The sequence below is a fragment of the Lycorma delicatula genome, chromosome 4, assembly GCF_047948215.1.
Source record: "Lycorma delicatula isolate Av1 chromosome 4, ASM4794821v1, whole genome shotgun sequence".
Lineage (NCBI taxonomy): Eukaryota > Metazoa > Arthropoda > Insecta > Hemiptera > Fulgoridae > Lycorma > Lycorma delicatula.
In genome coordinates this window covers 53,117,516-53,143,871 of record NC_134458.1, presented here as the reverse complement: position 1 = coordinate 53,143,871, position 26,356 = coordinate 53,117,516, and the positions used below count along the sequence as shown (strand labels likewise).

At 30.1% G+C, this 26,356-nt stretch overlaps 2 protein-coding genes across 7 annotated transcripts in view; one reads left to right on the top strand and one right to left on the bottom strand.

The window, feature by feature from the left end:
* The window catches only part of LOC142323396 (solute carrier family 25 member 3-like), a 32,609-nt gene extending 27,298 nt beyond the window's left edge, over window positions 1-5,311 (top strand). The window contains exons 6-7 of the mRNA XM_075362964.1: window positions 3,155-3,342; window positions 4,588-5,311. Of these exons, the coding sequence (XP_075219079.1) occupies window positions 3,155-3,342; window positions 4,588-4,754 (355 nt within the window). The 3' untranslated portion in view covers window positions 4,755-5,311. The remainder of the gene's footprint in view (window positions 1-3,154; window positions 3,343-4,587) is intronic.
* Window positions 5,312-10,003: 4,692 nt separating this feature from the next.
* wit (kinase protein wishful thinking) overlaps window positions 10,004-26,356 on the bottom strand; it is a 61,159-nt gene continuing 44,806 nt past the window's right edge. For 3 of the 6 annotated variants that reach the window (XM_075362958.1, XM_075362961.1, XM_075362960.1), the window contains exons 14-15: window positions 18,511-18,869; window positions 10,004-14,788 (exon numbers count right to left, since the gene is read on the bottom strand). In XM_075362958.1, coding sequence (XP_075219073.1) covers window positions 18,601-18,869 — 269 coding nt within the window. In that variant the 3' untranslated portion in view covers window positions 10,004-14,788; window positions 18,511-18,600. The remainder of the gene's footprint in view (window positions 14,789-18,510; window positions 18,870-26,356) is intronic. The other 3 variants (XM_075362959.1, XM_075362962.1, XM_075362963.1) reach the window with 3 other exon arrangements.

The following is a 26,356-nucleotide window of genomic DNA, read 5'->3' as shown; positions in this document are numbered from 1 at the left end:
CGTATTAATGAGAGATTGACATCACAACGGTTATTGATGGAGGATCAGTATGGCTTTTGTCCTGGTAAGGGGACGGAAGATGCTGTTTTTGACGTGTGGTTAATCCGGATTGGGGGTCTGAATTTTAAGACTATGTGTATCCTCTATAAGTGTGTGTGACAGGAAATTATGTTGTTTGCAGCCCCTGTTTGGGCGGATAGGCTAAAATTTATCGGGGTATTTTGTTGAGGGCCCAGCGCCTTTTGTTATTAACGGTGACAGGTGGTTACCGTAATATTTCTCGTGAGGCTGTCCTGGTAATTGCTGGAGTAAAGCCTATTGATGTTTCTCTCTCTTGAGTGCCAACAAAACTAATTCGTAAAGAAGTTGGGTCAACTAACTTCTGCTAGAATTAGAGAGATTGAGAATGATGGATTTCAATTGTGGCAGGCTAAGTTGGATGAGACGGCTGATGAGCGTTACACGGATGGTCATTTTCCTGATGTGAGGAGTCTGCGGGGCGCTTCTTGGGCGTCTCCTAACAAGTGTGTAACTCAGTTTCTTTCGGGCCATAGTGCTTTTAGGGATAGGTTGGTTCGTTTCGGCCTGGCTGATTAGGATTTGTGTCCGTGGTGTGGCATACTAAATGATTCCTTTCATGTTTTATACCTCTGTCATCGGTTTGTTTTATGTTTATTGATAGTACGTTCTTACACCTATGGAAATGTCATTTGTGGCATCCTAACCGAGGCCAAGCTGTTAACCGAGAGTTGTTATTCAGTCTGCGAGTTCAGAAGATAACCTCTGTCCATCTAGCCCATTAGGGCTAGGTACGGAGGGGGTTGCGTGGCGACCGGAATCGTCATATGGCGGGATCTTCCCCTTCGGGGTCAGGATGTTGTACGATATGTTTTTAAAACTGCGATTTTTAAATGTAGAAATATAAATGTGATGTAGATTGCCGTAAAAAGTAAGAAATTAAATTTTATTTTTCGTAATTATATAAGTAATTTATTACTAGGTCTACAAAAAAGTATTTTTATTTTCAAGTCAAAGGAATAGCATAATTTTACATCGCAGGCTATACCACACTTATCAGGGAAGCTCTTATCAATAATTACGACTACGACTGTACCGCCTCTGTAGCAAAATTTTTGTCCTTTGTTACAACGCATGCGTACTCCTCGTTTTGGAGGGGGTAATTTTACGATTACGCAGCTATGTCAAGTTGCTAAAAATAAACGGCCGGGTATAATTGAAGCCAATAAAAAGCAAAATACAAGTTTTAGAGCTTTATTTTTACTCTAAATCAAACAAAAAAATTCAGAAAATTTTCCATTACAAAAAATGATTTAATTACCATACAATTTTGAAAGAATTAGACCAGTCTTTTAACTCATCATTTGTAGTGCAAGATCTTCAAGATTTTATTTTTGTGTTGTTTTCAATGAAAATTTTTATTATAAAATTGACTTTGATTTTATGAATTTTCATAGAATTAAATTCCCTAGAAATTTTGTTTTGAAGTTTTATAAGGTTATCAGTAATTTAACAGAACAAATTTATGCCAAACCCCCGAAAAGCTTGCCTTTCGTCTAGAATTTTTAGATTTTACAATTTTCTTTGAAACTACTGGAGATACAATTCTGAGACCCATTCTTATTCAGTTTTTCAAGTAAAATTTAATAAAAAATCACCAATTTTGCTCCATTAAGTTTTAATATGCCATTAATTGATTTTAGAGCAGTATTTACTAACCTTAACTCAAAAACAAGGCTATCAATAAAGCTTTAATGCTCATAGCGTGATAGCTTACAATCTATTATAACTGTTTTACTGTATCATAGGGAAGATGATAATAGGCATCTCTCATGTGGTACCACAACAATTATGAGAATGAAGATTCATTCTAATTAACAAAAACATTAATTACTAAGCTCCCAGAGATTACCAAGTTTAAGAAAGTATCATCTCTGTTTACTTAATTTAGCATATGCATTTTTGTTTTTATGAATGCTTTATAAAAAAAACTACAAAAAATTAAAATGTGAAAGATTATATAATGGGTGGTGAGGTTGGAAGTCAAAAAACAGAAAGTTTTTTATAAAATGAAAAATGTCTTTTGTAATTATAAATTCCTATTATACTGTTGAAATTGGTACAAGATAAAACAAAAATTTATTTTAGTATTTTTTATGAATGATAAAGAAATTGGAGCATGGGAAGATCTTTTTTTTACATTTATTTGGCTATTGTAAATAACTGTAAGAATGTTAACATAAGAGTAAAAAATGTACAATAAACAAAAAAAAATTGATTAAGCAACAAACTTTGAACATTTTTTGCAGATAATTTTGTGTTCAAAAAGATGGTAAATAAATTTAATTGTAAAAGGATCTTTTATTATTGTAAACATTTTTTTAATTTTTTTACTAACCTGATAAAATAAAAATTAACTGAGATATGGCAGTACAAAGTTCTATAATTTCTTCACCTCTAAGCAGAAACTCAATATTTTATATATCTAGTGTTTTGAGAATAACTTGAAAACAATAATTTAAAAAGAATTGCCAAGGGATTTTATTCAATTACTTCTGATTTATCACGATAAAATCCTGCAAAAAAAGTTACAAAATCATTTTGTTTAACTAAGTTTTTAAGCAATCTGTCAAAAATATCTGTTTTTCACTCTTTTCAATCCCTGCAATATGATCTTTGTCTAAACTTGTTAGTTTCTAAAACTATAAATATTTATGGACCCTTAAAAAAATCTTTGATATTTTATTAATTTTTTTTTATAATTTCTAACTTGACTGTTCTGCGTAAGGATTATGGTGTGTCATTTGATAACATTATCAACATAAAATAAAAAAAATAAAAAAATAATAATACTATTTTGTGAAAAATGAAACATTTGAGATAAGATTTTTCCTTTATGCAAGCCAAATTTGTACACGAGTTGTATTGCATTTAAAATTTAATTGTTCATGGTTGAATGATTTGGGTATAATTATGTTTCACAAATACGTGCAAATAAGTGTCATGATATTGTTTTAATTTTAAATGAAAGAGGTGAAATATACTTGTACTGTAGAGATTGCATTTCAGTCTTGCAACAATCAATTCATAAAAATTGTATTCATAGTTTTTTACATCTATAATAAATATTTTTCAGGTATGTAGTTCCTAAACCAAGAGATCAGTGTACAAAAGGTGAACAATTAGTAGTAACATTTGCTGCAGGATATATTGCTGGAGTTTTCTGTGCTATTGTGTCTCATCCTGCAGATACTGTTGTTTCTAAGTTGAATCAAGAAAAGGGATCAACTGCTGCTGATGTTGCAAGAAAACTTGGATTTGCAGGTATACTATTATTTTAACTAAAAATTACCATGTAATAAAACTAAAATTAAATTACCAGCCATCACCCTTACTAATGAATAATGTAACAAGTTTGCGATAAACTATAGTAAATATAATAAAATAACTTAATTACAAATTTTTAAGATTTTTGAAAATATCAGCTATGAAAATGATAAAAACAGCCATAGTTTGATAATGTAAAAATATAAATTTTGTTCAGAACCTAACAATTGTCATGTTTTTACAGCTTAAGATAATGAACAACTACAAGAAAAATCAAATGAAAATGTAATCATCAGGAAAATTAATCCAGAGTCCTGATAACAGTAGCACTTAATTAGGATTAACCAAAATTATTATATTTCTTTATTTTATTATCTTCACACAAAATTCATGAATACTATATTACCACTATAAACAGTTTTTATGATAATAGAAGTAGCTGTAACAGTGACAAAAATACTCTTACCTTTTCAACAGTTTGTTGATTTGAAAACGTAGTTAACTGCTATGAAGTTCTCAGACTCCTGACTCCAGCTAGAGACATTAGCCCTTCAACATGTGCCAAGAGTTCATGTAAATGGCAAATGGTAGTTTTCATCTTCAAAGTCTCACAGATGACAAAAACAGGGGTAGTATTGCTGTTATCAAAGGATGAAACAACAGTTTTTATGTAAGAGTAGTAGATCAGTAGTGTGCAATAAAGAGCTTGTTGATACTTTTTCATTATTAAAAAAGTAAGTTATATATCAGTAAGTCATCCTGCACTCTCTAATCATAGAATTTAGCATATTATGACTGACTTTACAATGTTAACAAAATGAAGCTGAAGTGTTATTTTTTGCTATGTTAGAAAAAAATCCAGAGTGAATTGCACAGAGTTACTTGATAAGTTTCATGAAAAGAACTTCCATGGGTTGTTTGGGGCATAGCAAATGCGCTGGGTTTAGCTGCAAAAGTTCTCAAGGAACTAAATAAAACTAGTGGAGACCAGTTGTAAGCATGGCAAGTCAAAATATTTTAGGCTAAATCTGGGAACTGCTCAATAATGCCCTTTAATACTGTTTTCAGAGGACATATTACTTAATATTAAACAGAATAAATCGGTTTTCTATTTAAACCTGGCTACATATCACAGAGGCGGATGAAAGTGTGCTGAAATGTGTAGTTTAATACCAAAAACTTTTATATTCATGTAGAACAGTATAAAAAAATAACTTAAAAATAAATTGTAATCTGTTTCAGGCATGTGGAAAGGTCTAGTTCCTAGAATAGTAATGATTGGTACATTAACAGCTGCTCAGTGGTTCATTTATGATGCAGTTAAAGTTTGGCTTCGTTTGCCCCGCCCACCTCCACCAGAAATGCCAGAATCTCTTAAGAAGAAACTTGCAGCTAAAGGAGAGCTGTAAATGAAATATAATGGGTGCTAGTTTATTAGGTTAGAAAATTATAATTTCAAACTGAATCATTCAAATGTAAAATCTGCCAAGTGATCAAATTTAATGGTAAATATTAGCAAGTTATTCTCAGAGAATAGAAATAATACATGCTATTTGAATGAATTAACAAGAAAGTAATATATCTGTCCGAGTATTAAATCAGTCATTTTAAAATTTTATTTAAACGTCAAGACGGTACATACTAAACTTTCAAGCGATTGCTGTTTCATAATCACATAAAAATTTACAAGAAATTTAATTAATTAATCAATTCTGGATTTTCGGTAACAGAAAAGTATATCTTAGACAAATTTATAACATGTATATAAATGTACTCCTTGTAAAACATATGTTTACTTAAAATAGAAACAGATTTATAATGCAAGAAAATGTGTAATATACAGCTGTATAAAAATTCATGAAAATAGGTATGCATATATAGACGTGTGAATTTAAATCCATCTGTAACTGTATGTATGTGTATAAGTATGTATGTATGCATGAAATAAATACAAGGTTTCCAGAAATTAATTGTGTCTCTTTTGAAGAATCCCAAAATAGGATATGGATATAATAAGAATCTTAAAATAAATGTCATAAGAAAATGTACTTTATAGCCATTAAAGTATCTTACTGTTTAATTGTCATATAGGAAAATATTTTATATCTGTATATACACAGGAAGAAAATGTTAAAAAAGTGAAATATTTTTAATTACTAATCTGAAGGAAGTATCAATAATAATACTATCTGAGTATTTTCAACATTTTATTGCACAAAAATGTAAAGAATAACTGCAGCAAGAAAATTATAATCAGAATTTGTTTTAACACTGCATTGATAGAACTATAAGTATAAATAAAATCAGGTGATTATAGATTTGAAATTGATACAAAAAGTGATATATTATTTTTTAAATTCAGAAGTAAGATTTATAAAAAATTTACAGGATTAAAGTTGCATGCTTTTGGCCTTCTTACAAGCAATCTTATTTATTGTTGTCGCTAAAAAATATACACAAATGCGACAGTGTCAAATAAAATAAAAAAATTGACTTCTTTATAGTTTGTTTTGATTGTCATAAAGAACTGAAGGTGCCTGGTATAAATTAGTGCATCTTCTTTTTTGTGTTAAGACAAGTTAAAACAAAAAAAAAAAAAATGTTGAACTTAAATTGGACAATATGAATGAAGGCTTAAATGGGAGTAAGTATGGAGAAAAAATGTGCGAGAAACACATCATGACATAAATATGGGAATTTCAAAACAGCGGTCAGAGCTCCAGATCTGTGGGTTATGGGAAACATATATAGAAAAGTTGGCAACTATTCTAGATAATTCTTCAAAAATGGAGAAGCTGACTCGTTCTACAAATTTACTCCGAGCAGTGTAGCAGTATAAACGAAAATGTTAATATTGCGCTTAAAAAATTACTTTTAAAATGAATGAGATTTTGAATTGCTATTTAGTCAAAATTCATCTTATATTAAGGTAAAATTTGAGGATGTTTGTAGGCTGTAATCCTATTTTTTTGTTTATTTTTTAAATAAGTGTGATATGAATGCAAAGCAAGTGTTTTCTCAGATCTGTGATTATAAAATCTTACCTAATTTTAGAAGGCTAATATGATTTTTGAAAATGATCCAAAGATGCCTAAAATTCAAGTGAAACAACATACACACATTTGAATATTTTATATGGATATGTGTATAAGATGGTCTGGTTAAATATGATGTTCTTTTAAGTTCCAAGGTTTGTACTATCTATACAGTCACAGAGTAGATTCATAGATAAAGCAACATCAAACTGCACAAATATTGAGGATTGAACACTCAGTATGGATCTAGCCGGTGTCAAGCTAAATGGAACAGAAGGATTGAGACTGAGAAAGGGATGTCAATCTAAACAGGGGCTACAAAATGAGACAAATAATCCTACCCAAAGGAGAATTTTCAGGTGCTCTCCAGACACAATATCACAACCTATTGGGAAATCAGAAAATCTTAATCCCATGATGGGAGCAATACATTATTGATTAAATACTATGTAATGTAAAACAATAAAATATTTGGGCGAAAAATAATTCTGGATTGGTGTAACATTAACATTACTGTATATATCTCAAATATTACTGATATTGAAATCTAATTTCTCCGCTTAATAATTTAATACTCTAGAAAATATGCACTTGAAAATTAATATTAATTAGTAATTTTGAAGTCTGGTTTTTTCAAATGTAGACATTTCACAACCACCTGAGTTATAAAAAAAAACATATAAATTTCTGGAACATGTATTTGTGTTTCCCTGTATTTTGATAATATCTTCGAACTGGATCAAACCTAAATTCTTTGAAAATGGTTAAAAAAAGTTTATTTATGGAGCATTATATTTTGGGAAAATTTAAAAAGGAGAAGGGGTAGTTTTCACAATTTTGAATTTATGTGTAGTAGTCTGAGCTTTAGTGCAATGAAAGTACCTAAAAAATAATTTAAAATTGCAAATTTTAAGTCAGTTGGAATTAGATGTGGGAGTATGTTCAACATCATTCTAAACAGTTTTCACTTCATATCTTGAAAACCATTAACTTAAAAATATTAAATTTATATAACTGGGGTGTATATATTCCACAGTTTTGAGCTGATTTTGCCCCATTGGACAAGGAAGCATCACAGTACCTATAGTTTTTCCCGGAAGGAAACTTAAGGGCAGTAAAATAAACAAAAAACTGCATGTAGATAAATACCCTGTCTCACTTTATTTTCCCTCTGTTCAGCATCTTATTTTTATTAATAAAAACATATAACATAATTATAGATTGAGATATTTTTAATGAAATTTGATAAATACATATCCAACACCTACAGAGTAAATAAGTTTGAAAATTTCAAAATACCAGCCATTAAAATTTTTCAAATCATAAATATTAACGTTATTGACTATTTTTTATACAAATTTTTAAGCCTTTTGTTGTGAACAAAATTAAAACTCATTTATTCAAATCGATTGATAAACAATTGCGATATGACTGAAATTTTTAAGCAGAATGTAAAAATTATGTGAAAACAACCATAAAACTGTCAAACTGCATAATTTCCAGTCTGCACTCCAGACAAGTGGGGCAATGTGGTACTCAATTTCACATTTATCAGTTTTTTCTAAAACATTAAATAAATCTTATAATAACGTTTGAGATTTAATTTAAATGTTTCCTTATAAGGGAAATATACAAAGGGATATTAATTTCTATATGGGGTAACAATACAACATTCGCTACCAGCTAGTCAAATATTGCCAGAACCTCTAGGAACATTGTAGAAATTAATCTCTAAAATTATTACTAAATTTACAAAAAAAAACTGATTTCCAAAATCGTTTCCTGTTTTTCATAATTTATTTGACTGATTTTAAAAACAAATAATAATCATTAAAATTTTAAAAATCCAATGGTTAATTGAAATAAAGGTCTGTCACAGGCAAATTATGCAACCTTTTGCCAGCTTTTTTATATTATAAAAGCTACATAAATAATTAATCTTAACTCTTAAATGGTTAAAAGTAATTAAGAAAATCTGATATAAACATACTGACAAAAGAGAAAGAAAATTGCGGTATTAACATAAATGATTTTGAGATCTATACTGTAACAACAAAGCCTCATCAAAACTTGCTAGCAGCTAACAAATTGATAAAACCAAAAATACCTATACTGCAATGATCAAGTCATAGCATAATAATGTACGTATCTCAAATATCAGAATTAGAAAAAAAACATGTTAAAAATTTGTTTAGACTTCTATACAGCAAGGACACACACTGTCACCATTATCACTAACCATGTCTAGATTTAATGATGTCCATCACTTTCATTTAATGATTATCCAGTATCAGAATCAAAATAGCGGTATCACTTATATTCCTCAGCCAGACATATGTACATTATTAACAAATACAAAATTAAGAGACTTTGTAGAGGTGGCTCCTTGAAAAGATGGAAACATTAATGGATTAATCGTTTTTCTTCTTATAAACAGTAATAGACTTATAAAAAAAGAGATTATTTTTTGTATACCATCTGAATAGCAAAAAGTTAGTATTTTAATGATCCTGGGCAAGATAATAAAACAGTAAAATACCCTATCTCCTGAGGGGCTAGTACTCATAGGAATTAATCTTTGTTTCCCTTAACTTCCTTCTTCCTTAGATAGATACCTAAAGAATAGTATCAGCCATCATAATGGTTCAGTCTGCATAGCTGAAGACAGTATTAAAGTTAAATAACAGTTTTTTTTTTTATAGGGAAACTATTTTGCCCGAGGGTTTGTTGACAACAATGTTTCTAAAATGGGGGTTACACAAAGGATTTGACTAATGGTTGAGATGTGTCCATAAGGTAAAGGCAGTTTCTTTAAAAGTAATGGTATTTTAAGGTATATAAAATTCCTTATTCATATGTTTTAAGTACATTTATTTATTAATTATGTATATATATATATATATATATATATTTTATTTATATATAATAATAGTAATAGTCATAATTATAATAATAAGCAATGAACAGAAATAGTACTGTTATATACAATTTAAAAAATTTATAATATTACTCCAGTATGGCCTCTAAAGCTATCACAGACATCAAATATCAAAAGTAATCATTATAATTATGGTTTTTTTTTTTTAATATAAATTTCAATAAATTAACACAATTTAACTCAAATTATTATTAAAAAAAAAAATTTAATCAAGAAATTCTACAAATATCTGTTGTATAAATAGAGCATATAGAGCTCTTGCTAATCACTTTACAACTCGGGGCTGGTTTTGAAGTTATAATAAAATGATTTTATTGGAATTTATCTTTTAGAATATTTCTATATAAATCAACAAACGAAAAAAAAATATTAGGAAATTATGCCATCGTACTATGTAAAAAAAAATCCTAAGTTTTGTGTAATGCTATCACTCTATGGTAAAATATTCTGAATAAACAAAAAAATATGTTCAACAAAACAATAATAACTATGTTATTAAAATAAATCATCCTATTTTTTATCTGATGTATACTTATTTAAAACAATAATTTATGTACATCAGAAATTACATTATATTCATAAATTCAGTAATGGTTACTATAGAATTTAATTATATATGAATTAATTAATATTGGTTAAGTAATTAACCAATATGCTAAGGGATAATAAAAAATTTAATATAGACTGAAATTTAATAACTACATTTAATGCAGAAAATCAATTAACATTAAATAATATAACACTTAACATAACATTTAGCACTTTACTTCTACATATAAATATAACATTCATTACAGGTTTTACTGACATTTTATGTTTAAAAACCTAAGTAGTGTATTAATTTCGTAGTTACTTGTAACTGGGTATTCTTCATTACAATATGACTGTTACAATCTTTAAGTACCTCTTAGTATAAAATATTCACTGGACATTTGGACAAAATTAAATATACAAAGCAATGTACAAAATAAATAGTTTTGATATAACAGTAGTTATTGATATAATGCATATGGAACTGTAAACAGAAACACCGATACACATAGATTAAAGCTGTTTTATTCATAGTGATGATATATCCATAGTACATGATTAGAAAAATGACCTAGAAGCAATCAGTTATAGATGTCAAAAAGAAATTATCTTGTTCTTAAAGTATACAGATTACACTTTTATTTTCATTTGCCAAGTAAAAAATGATTACAGGTACTTTTAAATAATGGTACATGCATAAGCAAAACTGTATGGCTACTGTTATTTACAGATAAATTAGAAATAATCATAACTGAATAAAACAGAGATCAATGCAAACATTTTGTTACCAATCAATCGGCATAAAAAATGGATATGAGATCATGGGATTGATTCAATATATACACAAATAAAAGTTTTGCCTATTTGAATCAGGCTCAGACCAGGTAAAATCTTTATAAGTATAACACCTTGAAGCTACATTACTTTATATCTTCCTGACCCAATAAAAGACTAGAAAAAACGGTCTAAATTTTGCAGTTAATTTAATCTAAAAGCTGGCCATTCAGGTCATTGAGAGAGGCTTACAATCAAAAAGAGGTTAGAGAGTACAATGTAAGCAAACTTCTACTTAAAAAAGTGGTAAGTAATAAAACAATCAAAAGATTTTTTTTTTGATTCTTATATACATACATATACACTTAATAAGCAATAGTCAAATCACATGTTTTTAGCACAAGAATCACAAGCAAAATAAACGCCAAACGTACAAATCATACAGGCAATGTTAAAGAACTTATTAACTTCTAACAATATTTTTTTTATTTATAAATTAATTCTTTTAATTTAAAGGAGTCTCATAAAGGGATGATCTGTAACAAGTTTAAAATGAGATTTGATGAATAAATTTTATAATTAAGTTTGATAAAATTATTAAATACATTTTCATAATACTAATACTTAAAATATTATTTGTTGAAGTGCTTCTGTAACACACTAATTTGTCAGTGCAAGATAAAAAAACCATGATTTAAGCAGGGGAGCAGAAAATGTTCAGATCTCCTGAAATTGCCCCAAATACAATTTTTTCAGTCAGAAATTTCTCCAAAATTAAAGCAAGGGTTTATTACATTTTACTGACCAATTTATTGTATGAGATGAGTTATAAAAAGAGAAGTAATAAAAATATGTGGGTTGCAGACACTTAATTTATTCAAAAAATTATTTTATGAACAAGAATTACAATAAAAATCACAACTCAACAAACACAATAGTCTGATATTGGCTATAGTGTGATGGCTTCAAGGGAAGATGATCACTGAAGAGGGCACTGAAATAAAATAAATGTGTTAGGCTTAATCTTACTAAGCAAGTCTTATTCACAAAACTTGCTTACTTTTAAATGTCGACATAATCAATGTACAATTTTGATATTTTACATTCACTATACTGTATATTGTATATATCAGATAACGCTATTAAAAGAAAACAATACGCTTGTAGCCGGCCAACTAATAAAAACAAGAAACACTATTGCCTATCCAAAAGCAAGTAAATAAATAGTGTAGTAAAGAGGAAACGAGACGCACATGCACATACACACACACTGGTGAACACAATGCGTCCCTTGTCTGACACAATTTGAGTCTATGAGTCATCGCTCACCAGGAATGACATTGCTATCTTTTCAAAATTTGTTAAAAGATCAATTATTACAGCTAATTGCAAAAATGATAGGAGTACAACATCAATTGATATTTACGGTGTGATTTTTATTTTTCATGACTGGTAAAAATTTCTGTGAAATTTCCCCCCGAACCACATTCGCAAGTTTGGACATATTCTGTTCCCCTGAATTTAAGAAAAAGGTATTTTAAGTAAATAGTTAAAATATAGAAATGGGAGTAATGCTTTTTCAGTCAAAGTTCAATTTAAAATTATAGATTTTTTCCATTAGATTTTCATATTAAAGTATTGAATGGTAAAAATTTTGTGAAGCATTAACATTATAAATATAATGTTAGAAACTTTTGTTACAGTATCGATCAGTATACTTATGATTTTGACTTGGGTGAGGTTTATGATAGGAGACAAACTATCATAAACAAAAAACTGAGGATTTAATATTATGTTTTAAAAAATTTTTTTTTGTTTGTTAAATTTAAAATTAGAGATTTGTATACGATTGTATCAGTATATTTGACAATAACAAATTAACTGGTAATAATATTGTGGCTTGATAAAAACTAGCTCTGTTTTGAGGATTAATAACTGCAAAGGTAGGCTGTGCCTTCCATCTATAAAAGAGATGACAGTCACTAATCATTTACAGAAGGTGGGTTAAAATGGATACCTTGGAAAGGGGGTTATCCTGAAAGGAAGTTAAAGGAATAACTTGAAAATTTTTACTAATAAAGTCATGTTTTTTTTGTGTGTTACTGCTTTGAACTTTTTAGTTTGACACTTATGAAGAAAACTAGAATCTTTATTAACGTTCATTTGTTAAAAAATAACAAAATAAAACATAACAGCATTACATGTTATTTATGTACTATTTTATACACGATAGCAAAAAATTTAAGGTTCTTTTAATTTACACACCTTTTGAACACTTATTTTTTGTTTTTTAAGAATAATGATACCAAATTTCTTCTGAAATGTCAGTTTTTCATTTTTATTATATGTTTTTAAAATAAAATAAATTATCGCCCTCTTAGAATTAAATAAGCCTTATTTGGTCATGAAAAAACCTGTTTATAATTTTATTAAACTTGATATTAAGTAAAATAGAAATAAAAAAGATATGTTCCAGTAAAATTTTGGCATATAACTTCAACAACAATCGCTGAATTATCAGCAAGTTCTAGTGTAATTACCATTAATAATTATACTTTTACATAAAATGGCAAAGGCACCAAAAAGTTATTTCAAGCACTTTAATGATTTTTAAATATCTTAATTCCAATTTGTTCTTGTGGCACTCATAACTTATATTAAATTATTTTTATGATGAAAAATTTTCATATAACTTTCTAAACTAATGGAAGAAAATTTTAGTTTATTTTAAAATTAAAATTATTTTTATAATATTTCAAAACATTTTTGTTTCTTCTAAATAAGAAATGACAGCTATACGTTTGAAAAAAAAATAGTATTTAGTGATAATTAATAGATTTTTAATAACTAGAATTAATTAATATATCAGTCAATGTGTCTATGAAGATGAATTTTACAATGTAACACCTAATTGCATTCTTTCATTCATACATTAAAAAATAAAAATAAAAACAGAACATTAAAAAGTGCATTATTAAAATCTTCAGAATCAATTGTGATAGGCACATATCAAAATCTAAAAAAATGAAGATAAGTAATCTTCATCGATTAAAAATACATAACAGACATTAACTGATTAATTATATAAAATATAATTGTAAAATTTGTGATTTAATTATACATAAAAAAAAAACTAATAGTAAGTAGTGAATAACTAAATAACTATTTAACTGCTTTAACACTTGAACAATGATTACATATGATTTTAATTGTTTACATTTCTACACTATTTTTTTTTTTACATGATGCAAGTAGCTCCCTTTCATAATGTATATTAGAACATATTTATAATAGCAAAAAATATTTTTAAGAAACAAATTGTGAAAATTAATTTCAGAACATCCCCAGTAGCTAATTCTTCAGCAGGCCCTGGTTAAGATGGTAACATGGGTTCTGTATTCTCTTGCAACCTGATGTTTCCCCAACATCTGGAATATATTAGGGAATAGCATCACAGAAAACTTAAGTATACAAAGTTTAAAATTCTAACAGCCAAAAACATGTTTTGTTAATCAGTTCCAAAAAACAATTAAATTTAAACAACATTGGGTGTAGTCTACTTGTATGTTGCTACCATTTGTTAGTGGCAAACTATTGCAATAATTGATGCCAATTAAAAGAAACAAAAAAAGAGCTTTTTTACTATATACATTACATGCATAATCAGAAGCTTAATGAAAAAACATTGAATCATCAAGTTATAGGTATGAATTTTAATCAAGTTTACGATAAAACAGTTCCAGAACTGGAGTCTACAAATATAGCACATGATTCTGAATAATACAATGTCTTTTGAAAAAATTTGTTTTAAACACTGAACCCATTTGTTTAAATTCATCCTGCACTGAATAAAGGTGCAGAGACCTTTTTCAACAAAGAAAAAGGAAAGGGTTACACAATACATTTTTCTTTTTTCATTCTAGTGTTACTGCTGAACTCAAACTGGACTTCTTAAAACACCTTCAAAAAACAACTTCACATTCTAGTCTTTTTAACAACATTTATTGAGTTACATAATAATTTATACAATTTATGTTTGACACACAGTCATTGAGGTTACTCATCAATTAGCAGTCAGAAATGATGGAAATACTGATAACACCAGGAATGAAATCTGTAATTCTATCTCCTTCAGAGGCTAACATTCTGAAAAAATCTGGAACGTCTGCAAAATGATGGAATATAAATAGCAGTGCAATGAAAACAAGGAAAAAAGGGTTATTTTATTCAGAAAATCTTAAATTCCTTTAATGAAATATTGTACTGAGGCTAGAAAAATTTTATCTATGAAACAGGCATCAGAAATTTGTACCCTCCATTGGTTACATGTTGAACGTGATGAAAAATTGTAACATCCCAAGGCTCTATAGCCAAGCTGTTGATGGAACAGTTTGGTCTGTTAGCAAGGCGAGCTCAAAGCATAAAAAATTAATAACAGCCTACACAATACATAACAATGTTGTTATATGCTTATCCATTTGCATTTTCCAGTAAAAATATTCCATCTAATGTAAGAATTAAATTTTATAAAGAATATGAAGCATGGCTCTGCCCAGTAGGCACCTCAACTGATTGTTTGCATGACTGTGGAACCTCTAGACAGAAAACAAGTCTTTAAACCATTCTACAGGCAGAAATAAGAGGACTGCTACTCCACTGAGTCTCCTAAAAAACGTAGCTGCCCTACCAGATGTTAGAAGATGCCCAGCATGAGATTAGATAAAATTAGAAAGCAGCTGATATAAATCGCATCACTTATTAAAAAAACAAATAATGTATTAGGAAAGGGGAGAGAAAAGAAAAAGGACAATCAACCTATTGCCTCTGACTGGGATAGTTTACTGTTTTAGCAGTCACTAATGTAAGGCTTAACTGCCACATAGGATGTAATTAACTTGAACTGTCAGAAAGTAATCCAGTTCAAACTATTCCTTAGGGAATGTATTGATTTCAAAGTGATCCTTGACCTGCACAAGGAAAATATATACATAAACAATCTCTGCTTTCCAAACATACAGTCTCATAATGCATGAAGCCAAATAACAATTATGGGGTCAGAAGGATAAACACAAAATGTGCTAAAGAGAATATCTGAGTTTCACATATCAACAAAAGTTTATAATTTTCTATTTTCAGTTGTAAAATAAAACATATACAGAATTTCTGTAACTAGAAAAAAAAAAAAAATATATATATATATATATATATATGTACGAGAACTATTCAGAAAGTAAGGAACGTTTTGGAATTCTAAAAAAAACCAAGTACAAGAAAAACTTTTTATTATATACATGTGAAAGAGGGACTAAAATACTACTTTTCAACATAATCACCATACAAATTCAGGCACTTATCATAGCGGTGGACAAGCTTTGAAATTCCTGTGTCATAGAATTTTGCTGCCTGTGATCTCAGCCACTCAGTGACGCACCCATCTTGCACAAAATTTGTGGTAGCCTAGCTTCTGTGAAACAATTTCAAACAATAAAGTCCGTGAAACGTGTGGGAAACATAGAGAAAGCTCAGTTATTGTGAAACGGCGGTTTTCACGAATCTTTTCATCAACTTTGGAGACCAGATTGTCAGTCACAATGCTCGGACGTCCACTCTTCTCTTTATCGTGAACGTTTGTTCGGCCATTTTTAAACTGAATGCATCACTTCCTGACAGAACTTTCACTCATTACGTTGTTCCCGTATACTTCACACAGTTCCCGATGAATTTCTATTGGTTTTAAGTTTTTTGCCAACAAAAAAGAATCACAGACCGCACCTCACAACTGGTGGGATTTTCGATTGCAGCACACATTCACACATTTCAAATTTGTATATAAAAAAATGGGCAGTGCGGAGATGTTCCCGTTGTCACGGCTGGACTGAGGTGCCGAGCACAAGCACACCAATATATATGCGACTGGCGGCATCAGGTGGAAACGTTCCTTACTTTCTGAATAGCCCTCGTATATATATATATATATATATATATATATATATATATATATATATATAACAAACACTCATATAAAGGGTATGGCATCCTAAAAACTATTAAATAAATACAACATAGTTTTTAATACTTCAAGCCCATTTTTTTCTAGGTTTTATGGGCTTAAGCAAAATGGTTGTAATATGGGGGACATTCAATAATTAAACAGACAAACTGATGTAGAAATAAAACAGTTTCTAACTGTATGTTTCTAACTGAGTTTTGTATTTTCATGACTTTAGGTTGGCATCACTGGAATGAGCTAAGAACAGCTGACAGATAAAAATTGTTTTGTTTATAATGTCAATATTGTATTTAATGATGGCGTGTCCGGTTGAAGTTTCCAAATTAGTTGAACAACATTCAGTGATCTGTTTTTTCCTTTCTGAAGGTGAAAAACCGGCTAAAATCTTTTCTTGAATGATTTTACAGTATGGTGAAAGCTATATGAACTGCAGAAATTTTTATAAGTGGGTAGAACAGTTCAAAAATGGTCGAACCTCAGTGACTGACAAGCAACGTCCTGGCTGGCCAGTTGAAGTGTCAACTCCTTCGCTTGAAACCTGCACTGACAACATTATTCATGAAGACAGACATATTTCAGTTGAATATATAGAAAAAACAGTTGCAGTAAGTATTGGCATAATCCATAACGTTACCAGTAATAAGCTCAAGTACAGCAAAACAATTGCAAGGTGGGTCCCGAAAGAGTTAACGCAACACAAGGAAACAACACTCAAACTGTGTACAGACTTGAAAGAACGCTATGAAAGGGAAGGCAATCCTTTTCTAAACAAAATTTTAACTTGTGATGAAACTTAGGTTCATCATTTTGAACCAGAGTTCAAAAGACAAAGCATGGAATGGAAGCATACCAGCTCACCTGCCCGAAAAAATTCAGAACACAAGCATCAGCAGGAAAAGTCATGTTGACTGTCTTTTGGGATGCCCAAGGTGTCGTCTTTTGTGATTGTTTGGAAAATCAGCGTACAATAAACAATGTCTACTACTAAGAGATGCTGATGAAAAAAGTAAAGCCAGCAATGAGAGAAAAACGTCATGGATCTCAAAGAAAAGGCTGATATTGCTCGCCCTCACACTGCCCAGCTGACCCAAGAAACCATTGGAAAAATGGGCTGGGATAAACTACCACATCCTCCCTACAGTCTAGATTTGCCTCCCTCGGATTTTCATTTGTTTGGTCCACTCAAGGAGGCATTACATGGAAAAAAGTTCAGCAACAACGAGGAGGTCAAAGAATTTGTGGGAAAGTGGCTCAAATAACAAGACAAAGACTTTTTGCATCAGGTATAAAAAAACTAGTTCATCGTTGGGACAAGTGCATTAATATTGGTGGAGATTATGTTCAGAAGTAGTAAAAGTCTCATTTGTAAAAATACACAGTTTTTTCTACATCCATTTGTCTTTTTAATTATTGAATGTCCCTCATATAAAAACTCAATATCAGTTTAAACCCTGTTAAGAACAGTCTTAATAACAAAAAATTATAATTTTAATTTCTGAAATAGTAAGGTCTTTTACTGTAATGTCTTCCCTACTCTGAAATGTCTAACAGAACTATATTGTGAATTAATTTAGTTTAAAGAACCCACTGATAAATAAGAAAAATTATAATTATGAGTCAGTGCTATTTTCATTTCAAGAATATCTTTTAGAAAAAAGACTTTTTGCTCTTTAATTTAACATGTCTCAGTCTAATATCTACAAAGTTCAAAGAAGATAAAAATATTTTTAAAAAAATAAAAAATGTGATGACTCAATTTTTTACATTCAATATCTTGAATAATTAAAAAAATTATAAAAATAACAAACTTAAACTAAACTATTTAAAAATAAAAAACAATAAAAAATGACACAAATATTTACAGAATGTTTTATCACCTTATATAAAAGCAATGTTTTCCTAATTTTCACAGCGGATTTAGCTTAATCACAAATATAAATCAGTCAATTAATTGTAAATAATATAAATTAGAAACTAGAAGCTGACTGGTCCATAATTCTGTCATCATATAATGATAACCTAGCTCGTTTCCGTCTAACAGATGGTGGAACATCTCCCGGTGTTTTTATACGGCCCGATAACTCACGTTTAATCCTTCCTGATTTAGCATCCAAGAAAACTGAACCCAACTCCAATGGTAAACTTGTAGGACGACCACTTGCACTTGGTTGAATATCTTCAGCAGTATTGTGCTTTTCAAATGGTGAAACTGTCATCTTTATATCATTATTTGCACCTGAAATCAATAAAATAATGGTTAGTGAACAACATTTGTAAATCAACAGAATGGAATATTTTTTCCAATTAATATAATGAATGCTTAATACGTTTAACAAAAAATTTGTACTCAATTTTTAAAATTAAAAATTAATTAATATTTGAACAAATATCCAGTAAATTATGAACTATGCTTAAAACTAACATTAATATATGCTAATGTAAGTATTAACTATACATTATACTGATCACATCTGAATTGGTGATGTGCTACTAAACAGTTAAAAAAAGCAACTGCTTCAGAATTGGCTCAACAGACCAAGGGAAACTATGGTAAAACCGTGAACAGATCTTTACCAGAAATTACATAATTAATTATACAGAAAAAGAAAAAAAAGTTGTTTAAGTTCACATTAATACATAAAATAATAAATACATTACATAACAGACAGATATATGAAAATCGACAAAAAATCAAACGCGTACAGTTTAGAAACTATTAGTGGAAATTATTTGATCACATACACACTACGTCTAAAAAGTTCCTAATCTAAATTAAATTAAAAAAAAAAAAAACAACTTTAAAGATAAACGAATTTACTCACATCAGCCCTCTACACAGAACCCTTCTCTAATTATATTCTCATTGCAGCGCTAGTAGAGCCTGTCAAATGTTCTGGAAAAATAACTGTAAGATCGCCTTCCAACTGCTCGGTGCAAGCCCTTTGGATGGCTGGATGTTGTCAAAAAAGTGGCCTTTCATCTTCAACTTGAGTTTCAGGATCAGAAAATATCTGCTGGAGCCAAGTCAGGTGAATAGAGCGGGCGGGTTAAGACGGTCATTTGATTTGTGGTGTAATAACGTGTTAAAACTGTTGCCATGTGTCCCAGGGCATTGTCGTGCAAGAGAGTTCAACTGCCTGGATACTGATACTCAGGCCAGATTTGATAAATGTGAAGCCATCAGGCATTTCATTACTTCCAAGAAGAATTTACAATTCATGGTTTGATCAGTTGGGACAAATTCATGACAAATCAAACTCAGTGAGTGAAGCATGCAATCAAAATCATTTTCACACTTGATTTTTGCTGCCTAACTTTCGCTGGTCTTTCTGTTCCAGGACTTAACCAAGCAGCAGATTGATACTTTGTTGGTGGATCATACATGAACCACCAGCTTTCATCTCCAGTTACAATTGTTTGCAAAAAATTCAGGTCGCTATCGGCTGTTTCAACAAAGTCTTGAGCGAAAGAAAGACGCATGTGTTTTGTTCTTTGGTTAAGAAGTGTAGAACAAGAGAAGAGTATACCTTTCGGCAGTTCATTTTTTAGAATTGTACGTACCGTGTCTTTACTGATGTTTAGCTCTTATGCTATGGCCCAAAGGGTAAGATGAGGTTATTCAAGCATGGGCACTTGCACTTTCGCAATGTTTTTGCTGTGAACAGCAGTTGACGGCCTCCCGCTTTGTTTGTCATCTGCTTCTACCACGTGTATGTTGTAGTACAAGATGCGACTTCATCACCAAATACTTGCTGTATCATAGAATAAGTTTCAACTAAAGATTTTTGAAATCAAACACAAAATTTTATTTCACTTCTGTTCCATGTCGTGAGCTCACACAAGGTCACATGAACACAACGTACATGGCCAAATATAACTCGAGACTGGAGTGACAAAATGTGATGAAATTTTGTACATACATTCTTCAGACATTGTGCTACATAGTTCCTTGGTTGTCCAAGAGATGGTGCTACTTCTATTGACTACAGAAGTTTAGTTCAGGAACTTTTCAGACCTAATGTGTATTACTTGGCTACATAAAACGTATGCAAAAAATTCAAGATTTTTTAAAAATAATTATTAATTAAAAAAAAATAACACTGGCTCAGTAAAATAAAGTCTTGGACTTTATTTCAAATAAATTGGTGAGAAGATCTTTAAAATGGATTGGTAATTTAATAAAAACAACAATGTAATTATAATAAGGGTTTTTCTAATGTGACAAAGTATTGCGTTAAAGTGAAAATAGTTCTGTTGTTTGGTAGGATAGAGAAGGATATACTTTTTTTTTTTTTAAATAATAAATTACCTTTTTCTTTTTTTAAGGATAATGCTACCAGTGGTGGCTTGTAGCTAAAAAAATTATTGGGGGTGCTGCTCCAGAAAATTTTTTTCTGGGCTTTTTCAAGGCCATGGTTAAAGTTTTCTGTAAAATAAAAGAACTGAAAAAAATGAATTAAAGAATATTTGGAAGCAGGATAATAATCTCTAATTCTATATTTTATCACATTCAAGAATATGGTACACAGTTTTTAAGTACAACACACACAGAGTAAAAAAAAAAAAAAAAAAAAAAAAAAAAAACTCCTTTTCACCAGCACGCCAGGGTCTGCACTGTGGGGGTGACAGAGCTCTTTCTCCCTTGTGTGCAGCTTCCTATATGTGCATGCGCACAACAGCCAAACACCACGCTGCTGGAACTGTGAAGCACACAGTTCTACACAAAGATTTTTGTATCTTTTTCATAAACTGGAGAATGGCTATTGACATTAAGCTTAAGGATTATATACTGTACAAGTATAATGAAAAAAGGACTTATATTAAATGTTGTTGATAATATCAAGTGGAAATAAGGGGTGCTGCAGACCCACAGTGCCTATATGTGAGCCACCACTGAATTCGTAATATGTTTGTAAATATAAACACGCGGACAAATTAAAATTTTTTATTTAATAGATGTTGAGCTGTTTCTTATTTATGGGTACCAAACAATGATCTCTCAGCTCATTTTTATATCTTGAAAAATTGGTCTGACTTTTTTGAAGGAGCCCATGAGAAAATATCACACTACTGATTGGAATGTACATAAGCGTAATAAATACGTAACAACGATGAAAACCTTAGTGATTGATTAAGACACTTAACCCTACAAGTAAGATACAAGTAGATAAAAGTTGCTTAAAGCAACTTTTATCTACTTGTATCTTTTAACTTTATCTACTTGTATTTGTGTGGCTTTTGAATATCAACTTTTAAGTTTACTTTTATATATTTTAACTACTGTTTTTTTATTTAAGTTAGATAATGTTAGGGGTAGCTTTATCTAATATTTCTTTTAAAAATTATTAGCTTATGATTTTATCTACTGGTTTAAGCTATAATTAATTTAACTTCAGTTAGGGGTAGCTCGAAGTTGTATTTACATAAGGGAGGAGATCCTTTTTTGAATGTAATTTGTTTAGTTTGTTGTTTGTAAATTTGTAGTTAAGGTTCCTTTTAAATATGGTTTTAAAAAAAATTTGGCACCAGAGACCAGTAGATAAAAGTTGCTAGCAACTTTTATCTACTGGTCTCTGGTGCCAAAGTCGGCTGAACCGACTCTTACAAAAGGAATTATTAGTCTGTGCTGCTCTCTGTTGGCTTTTTTATAATTATTTGAATAGAAAAAATTATACAGAGTCCATTGATGTAAAAATATCTGTGATTAACCAAGTGGTAGGGGATTTATAGTATTGTGAATATAGCCTCAACTTGGTTGGTTTGTTTATAAGTCATGTGCATAGTGCGTGCTACAGTTTTTCAGATGTGTTGCGTTTATTATTATGGTAATTTAATGTTAAACTGTCTTTTATTTAGAAATGTTTAATGTGTTTCTTAAATAGGCTACTGTAAATTTTTTTTTTAGTAGGTTGCTTAGTTGTTTTGTTTTGAAAATGAATACCAATGATGATTTGGCTCTTATAGATTGTGAAGGGAGTAATAATTTTGATATTTCAGATTATTCTACTGAATCTAGTAGTGATAGTGATGATTCTGATGAAGAATTAACCGGTTAAGAAAATAAGGTAGGAGAAAATATTTATAATGGTATTTAAAATATAACCTCAAACATTAGTATCCCATCTAATATCATTGTTATTGAAGTACCTACTGACAATAGCTCTCTTTAACTTCTTTTGTTAACTTAAGATCACAATGATTTACTATCTTTGTCATCTCAAAATGTAGTTCAGCCCACAGAAATTTCAGACATATAACCAAAAAACCTAGGCCTATTTCAAGCGGTAATGACAGTGAAATCTGGACCAAAGTTAATCCACAACACAAACCACAGTGAAATTCCCTTTTCTGTTCATCATCCAAGACCTAATATTCGACTTATTCTTTCAATTTCTTATTTTTCTATGATGTTTGATAATAACTTCTGGTCAACATTAGCATCAGAAACTAACTTGTATGGTGAACAAGAGATAGACAGCATGAAAGAATGGTTAGAAACTCATCCTCCTAATAAAACTCACAAATGGAGGCCTGTAACATCTTCAAAACTTAAAACTTGGGTTGCTGTAATGCTGAATTTGGGCTTAAACAGAAAAAAGAAAATCAACCCATTGGGATAATAGGAGAAAGCCAAGTGATACCTTTCTTTAGTGAGGTAATGGTACGAAATGAGTTTCAATTGATTGATCGTTACATCCATATTTCAAATAATAATAATTTGATTCCTAGAGGTAATGAAGTAAGGTTTTTGCTTTTTTATTTTAATTAGAAATGGAAGGCACTCTTTATAACAAATCAAATAGTTTTCATAGATGAAAGCCTAATTGGCATGAAAAATCAAGTCATAAATATTCAATATATGCCTAATAAATGGCATTCACTGTTTGGAATAAAGAAATTTCAATTATGTGACAGTCCTAGTGGTTATGTAATACATACTGAATTGTACAGTAGTAAAAAGTTCTTTGCTACTGGAGATCCACTTGGGATGACTAATGCTGTAGTGTTATTTTTAACTGATGTTTGCAAAGTAGATAGGTAAAATAGAAAGTAGGTAAGGGATATCACCTCATTATAGACAACTTTTACACAAAAGTATCTTTAATAGAAGAGTTGTATAAAAGGAAAGTTATGATAACAGACACTATAAGGTCTAATTCCAGAGGTCTATCCAAAGAGCTAATGCAGTATAAATTTCAATCAAAGGGAGAAGCAATATTTTTTTAGAAAAGAGGCTCTGTTTTCTGTTTTTAAAAGAAAAAAACTAAAAATATGTTCTCATGCTTTCATCTGCTGAAGTGGCAAAGAGATAGGAAAACTTACATACAATAAAAACATGAGTTAACATACTTACATACAATAAAAACATCAGTGGTGTTGATGTAAAACACAAAAAGGTCTATCATGTTGCTGCTAACCATGCTACAAGGAGGTACACGAAAAAATATTTAAAAATTTAATTGATGGAGCAGTACTTAATATGTAAATCATCTACTGTGATAACACAGACAATCCTTGGCCTTAACATGATTTTTTAGTGGATATTATTGAAGCAATATGTTATGGCAGTAATGAGGATGATGTGCCTCAGAGACCTGGACCTTTGGTAAACATAAAATCTAGTGAGGATACAAAAAACCATTTTTTTTTGCAAAACTTCCAGATAGAAAGGAAAGAAAGTGTATCGTCTGTGGTCCAGAAAATAATAGATATAGGTCAAAATTTTAGTGCCTAGGTTGTAATGTAGGAATCCATTGCAACTGTTGGCAAAAACTAGATCATTATTATCATCCATTAGGTTACAAAAGGCAGAAAATGCCTGAAATAAAATGAATAAATTTGTTAAATTATTCTAATATAAATAAAATGTAAATAGTGCAACTCTATTGAACAAGCCTATAACTTAGTTTTATGTATAAATGTATTTTGTTGTGTTCAGTGGCGAGTTGTGTAATGAACTGAATGTTGTAGTGCAAGACGTTTTTTGCTTCTAACTTGTACTAACATCAATTTATTGCAATGAAACTTTGACAGACAAAGACAATAAAAATATAACAAACAAAATGTATATTTTGGAAAATTCCTGCTGTCTATGGATAATTCTCTGTGGGTACTCAAATTTTATTTTTTTGTATGTTGCATGAAATTTCTATGTTTATTGATACATTTAATGAACAGTCTTTTCTTATTTTATTGATATTTAGGTATTTTGAAAGATGAAATGTTTCTGAATAATTTGATATCTTACATTTTACAGTGCTTCTGTGAACAACAATTGTAAAGAAATAATCAGAAGGCCGAAAAACAAATAAATTTGAGCTGGCAACATAGACTGTTCTTAATGGGCACTTGTAGGGTTAAAAATAAAATGGTGTAATTCTGCTAGACAAAATCAACTTGATTTTCCATGAAAATATCATCTAGCAAATGACACCAACCATGCAACAGAAATACTTATATTATTATTAATGGGATTAGTATCTAAATATTATTTTACTTATTTATAAAATTATTAATGTAAAAAATAATTTGCTGCTTTTTCCACACTTAAATTTAAATTGTTCAAAGAATATGTAATTCACAGGATTGATTATACAAAACAGTAGTTTGCTGTAATGTATGAGGATGGAGTGAAATGTTCCGGGCCCCACACAGAGATGGCGTTAGTACATTTAACTTCGACGGATTTCTCAAGAGTTTCAAGTTGCTGCATCACTTAGTATATAGTATTTACAGTATGTCTAAGTGGAGAATTAGGGTGTTTTTAGGAAAATGTAAAACTGGAAATTTGTGCAGTGTTTAAGTACTTTCTCTAAAAGATTTAAGTGGAAAGGGAATTAAAGAAGAGCTTGATACGACATTGGAGACTCTTCTCCATCAAATACAACAAATCAAGGCTGGATCATACAGTTTAAAATAGGTTGAACATGCACTAGTGATGAACCACACAGTGGATGCCCTTCTGTGACTACACTAGAAATGACAGAAAAAGTGGATAAAATCATTTTAGCAAATTGACGAGCGACAATGAATGAGTTAAAAGAGTCTACAGGCATGTCAACAGAATGCATGTGCAATATTTTGTACAACATTTGGGCATGAACAAGCGTGTGCTAAATGAGTGACAGTTTGCTCATGCCTGACCAAAAAACATTTCAAGTAATTGTCTCAAGCTCTTTTGGCGCAAAGCAGAGGAATCTTTATGCCAATTTATGACTTGGGTTCATTACTACACTCCTGAGACAAACAGTAATCAAAACAATAACCACTTTCTCCTTTAATAAAGTTATGGTAACTGTTTTTTGGATGCTATAATTATCATTATCTTAAAAAGGGTGAAACAATAAATGTTGAATATTATGCGACCATACTGCAGCACCTCAGTAATGAAATTAAGAAATAACGACTGCATTTGGCAAAAAAAAAGTGCTTTTCCATCATGATAATCTAGCTCACACTTCAGTCATCTAGAGTTCTGAACCGTAATTTGTTGATTTTTGCCTTTGCATTTTCTATATTCACATGATCTGGCTCCTAATGACTAACACTTGTTTCCTAATCTAAAAAAATGGCTCTAAGGAAAGAAATTTTTGACCAATAATGAAATTATTATCACTGTAGATGGTTACTTTAAAGAGTTGGATAAATTGAAATACCAAACTGGCATAAGTGCTCTTGTATAATGCTGGGCCAAGTATACAGATGTTAATGGTGACTATGTTG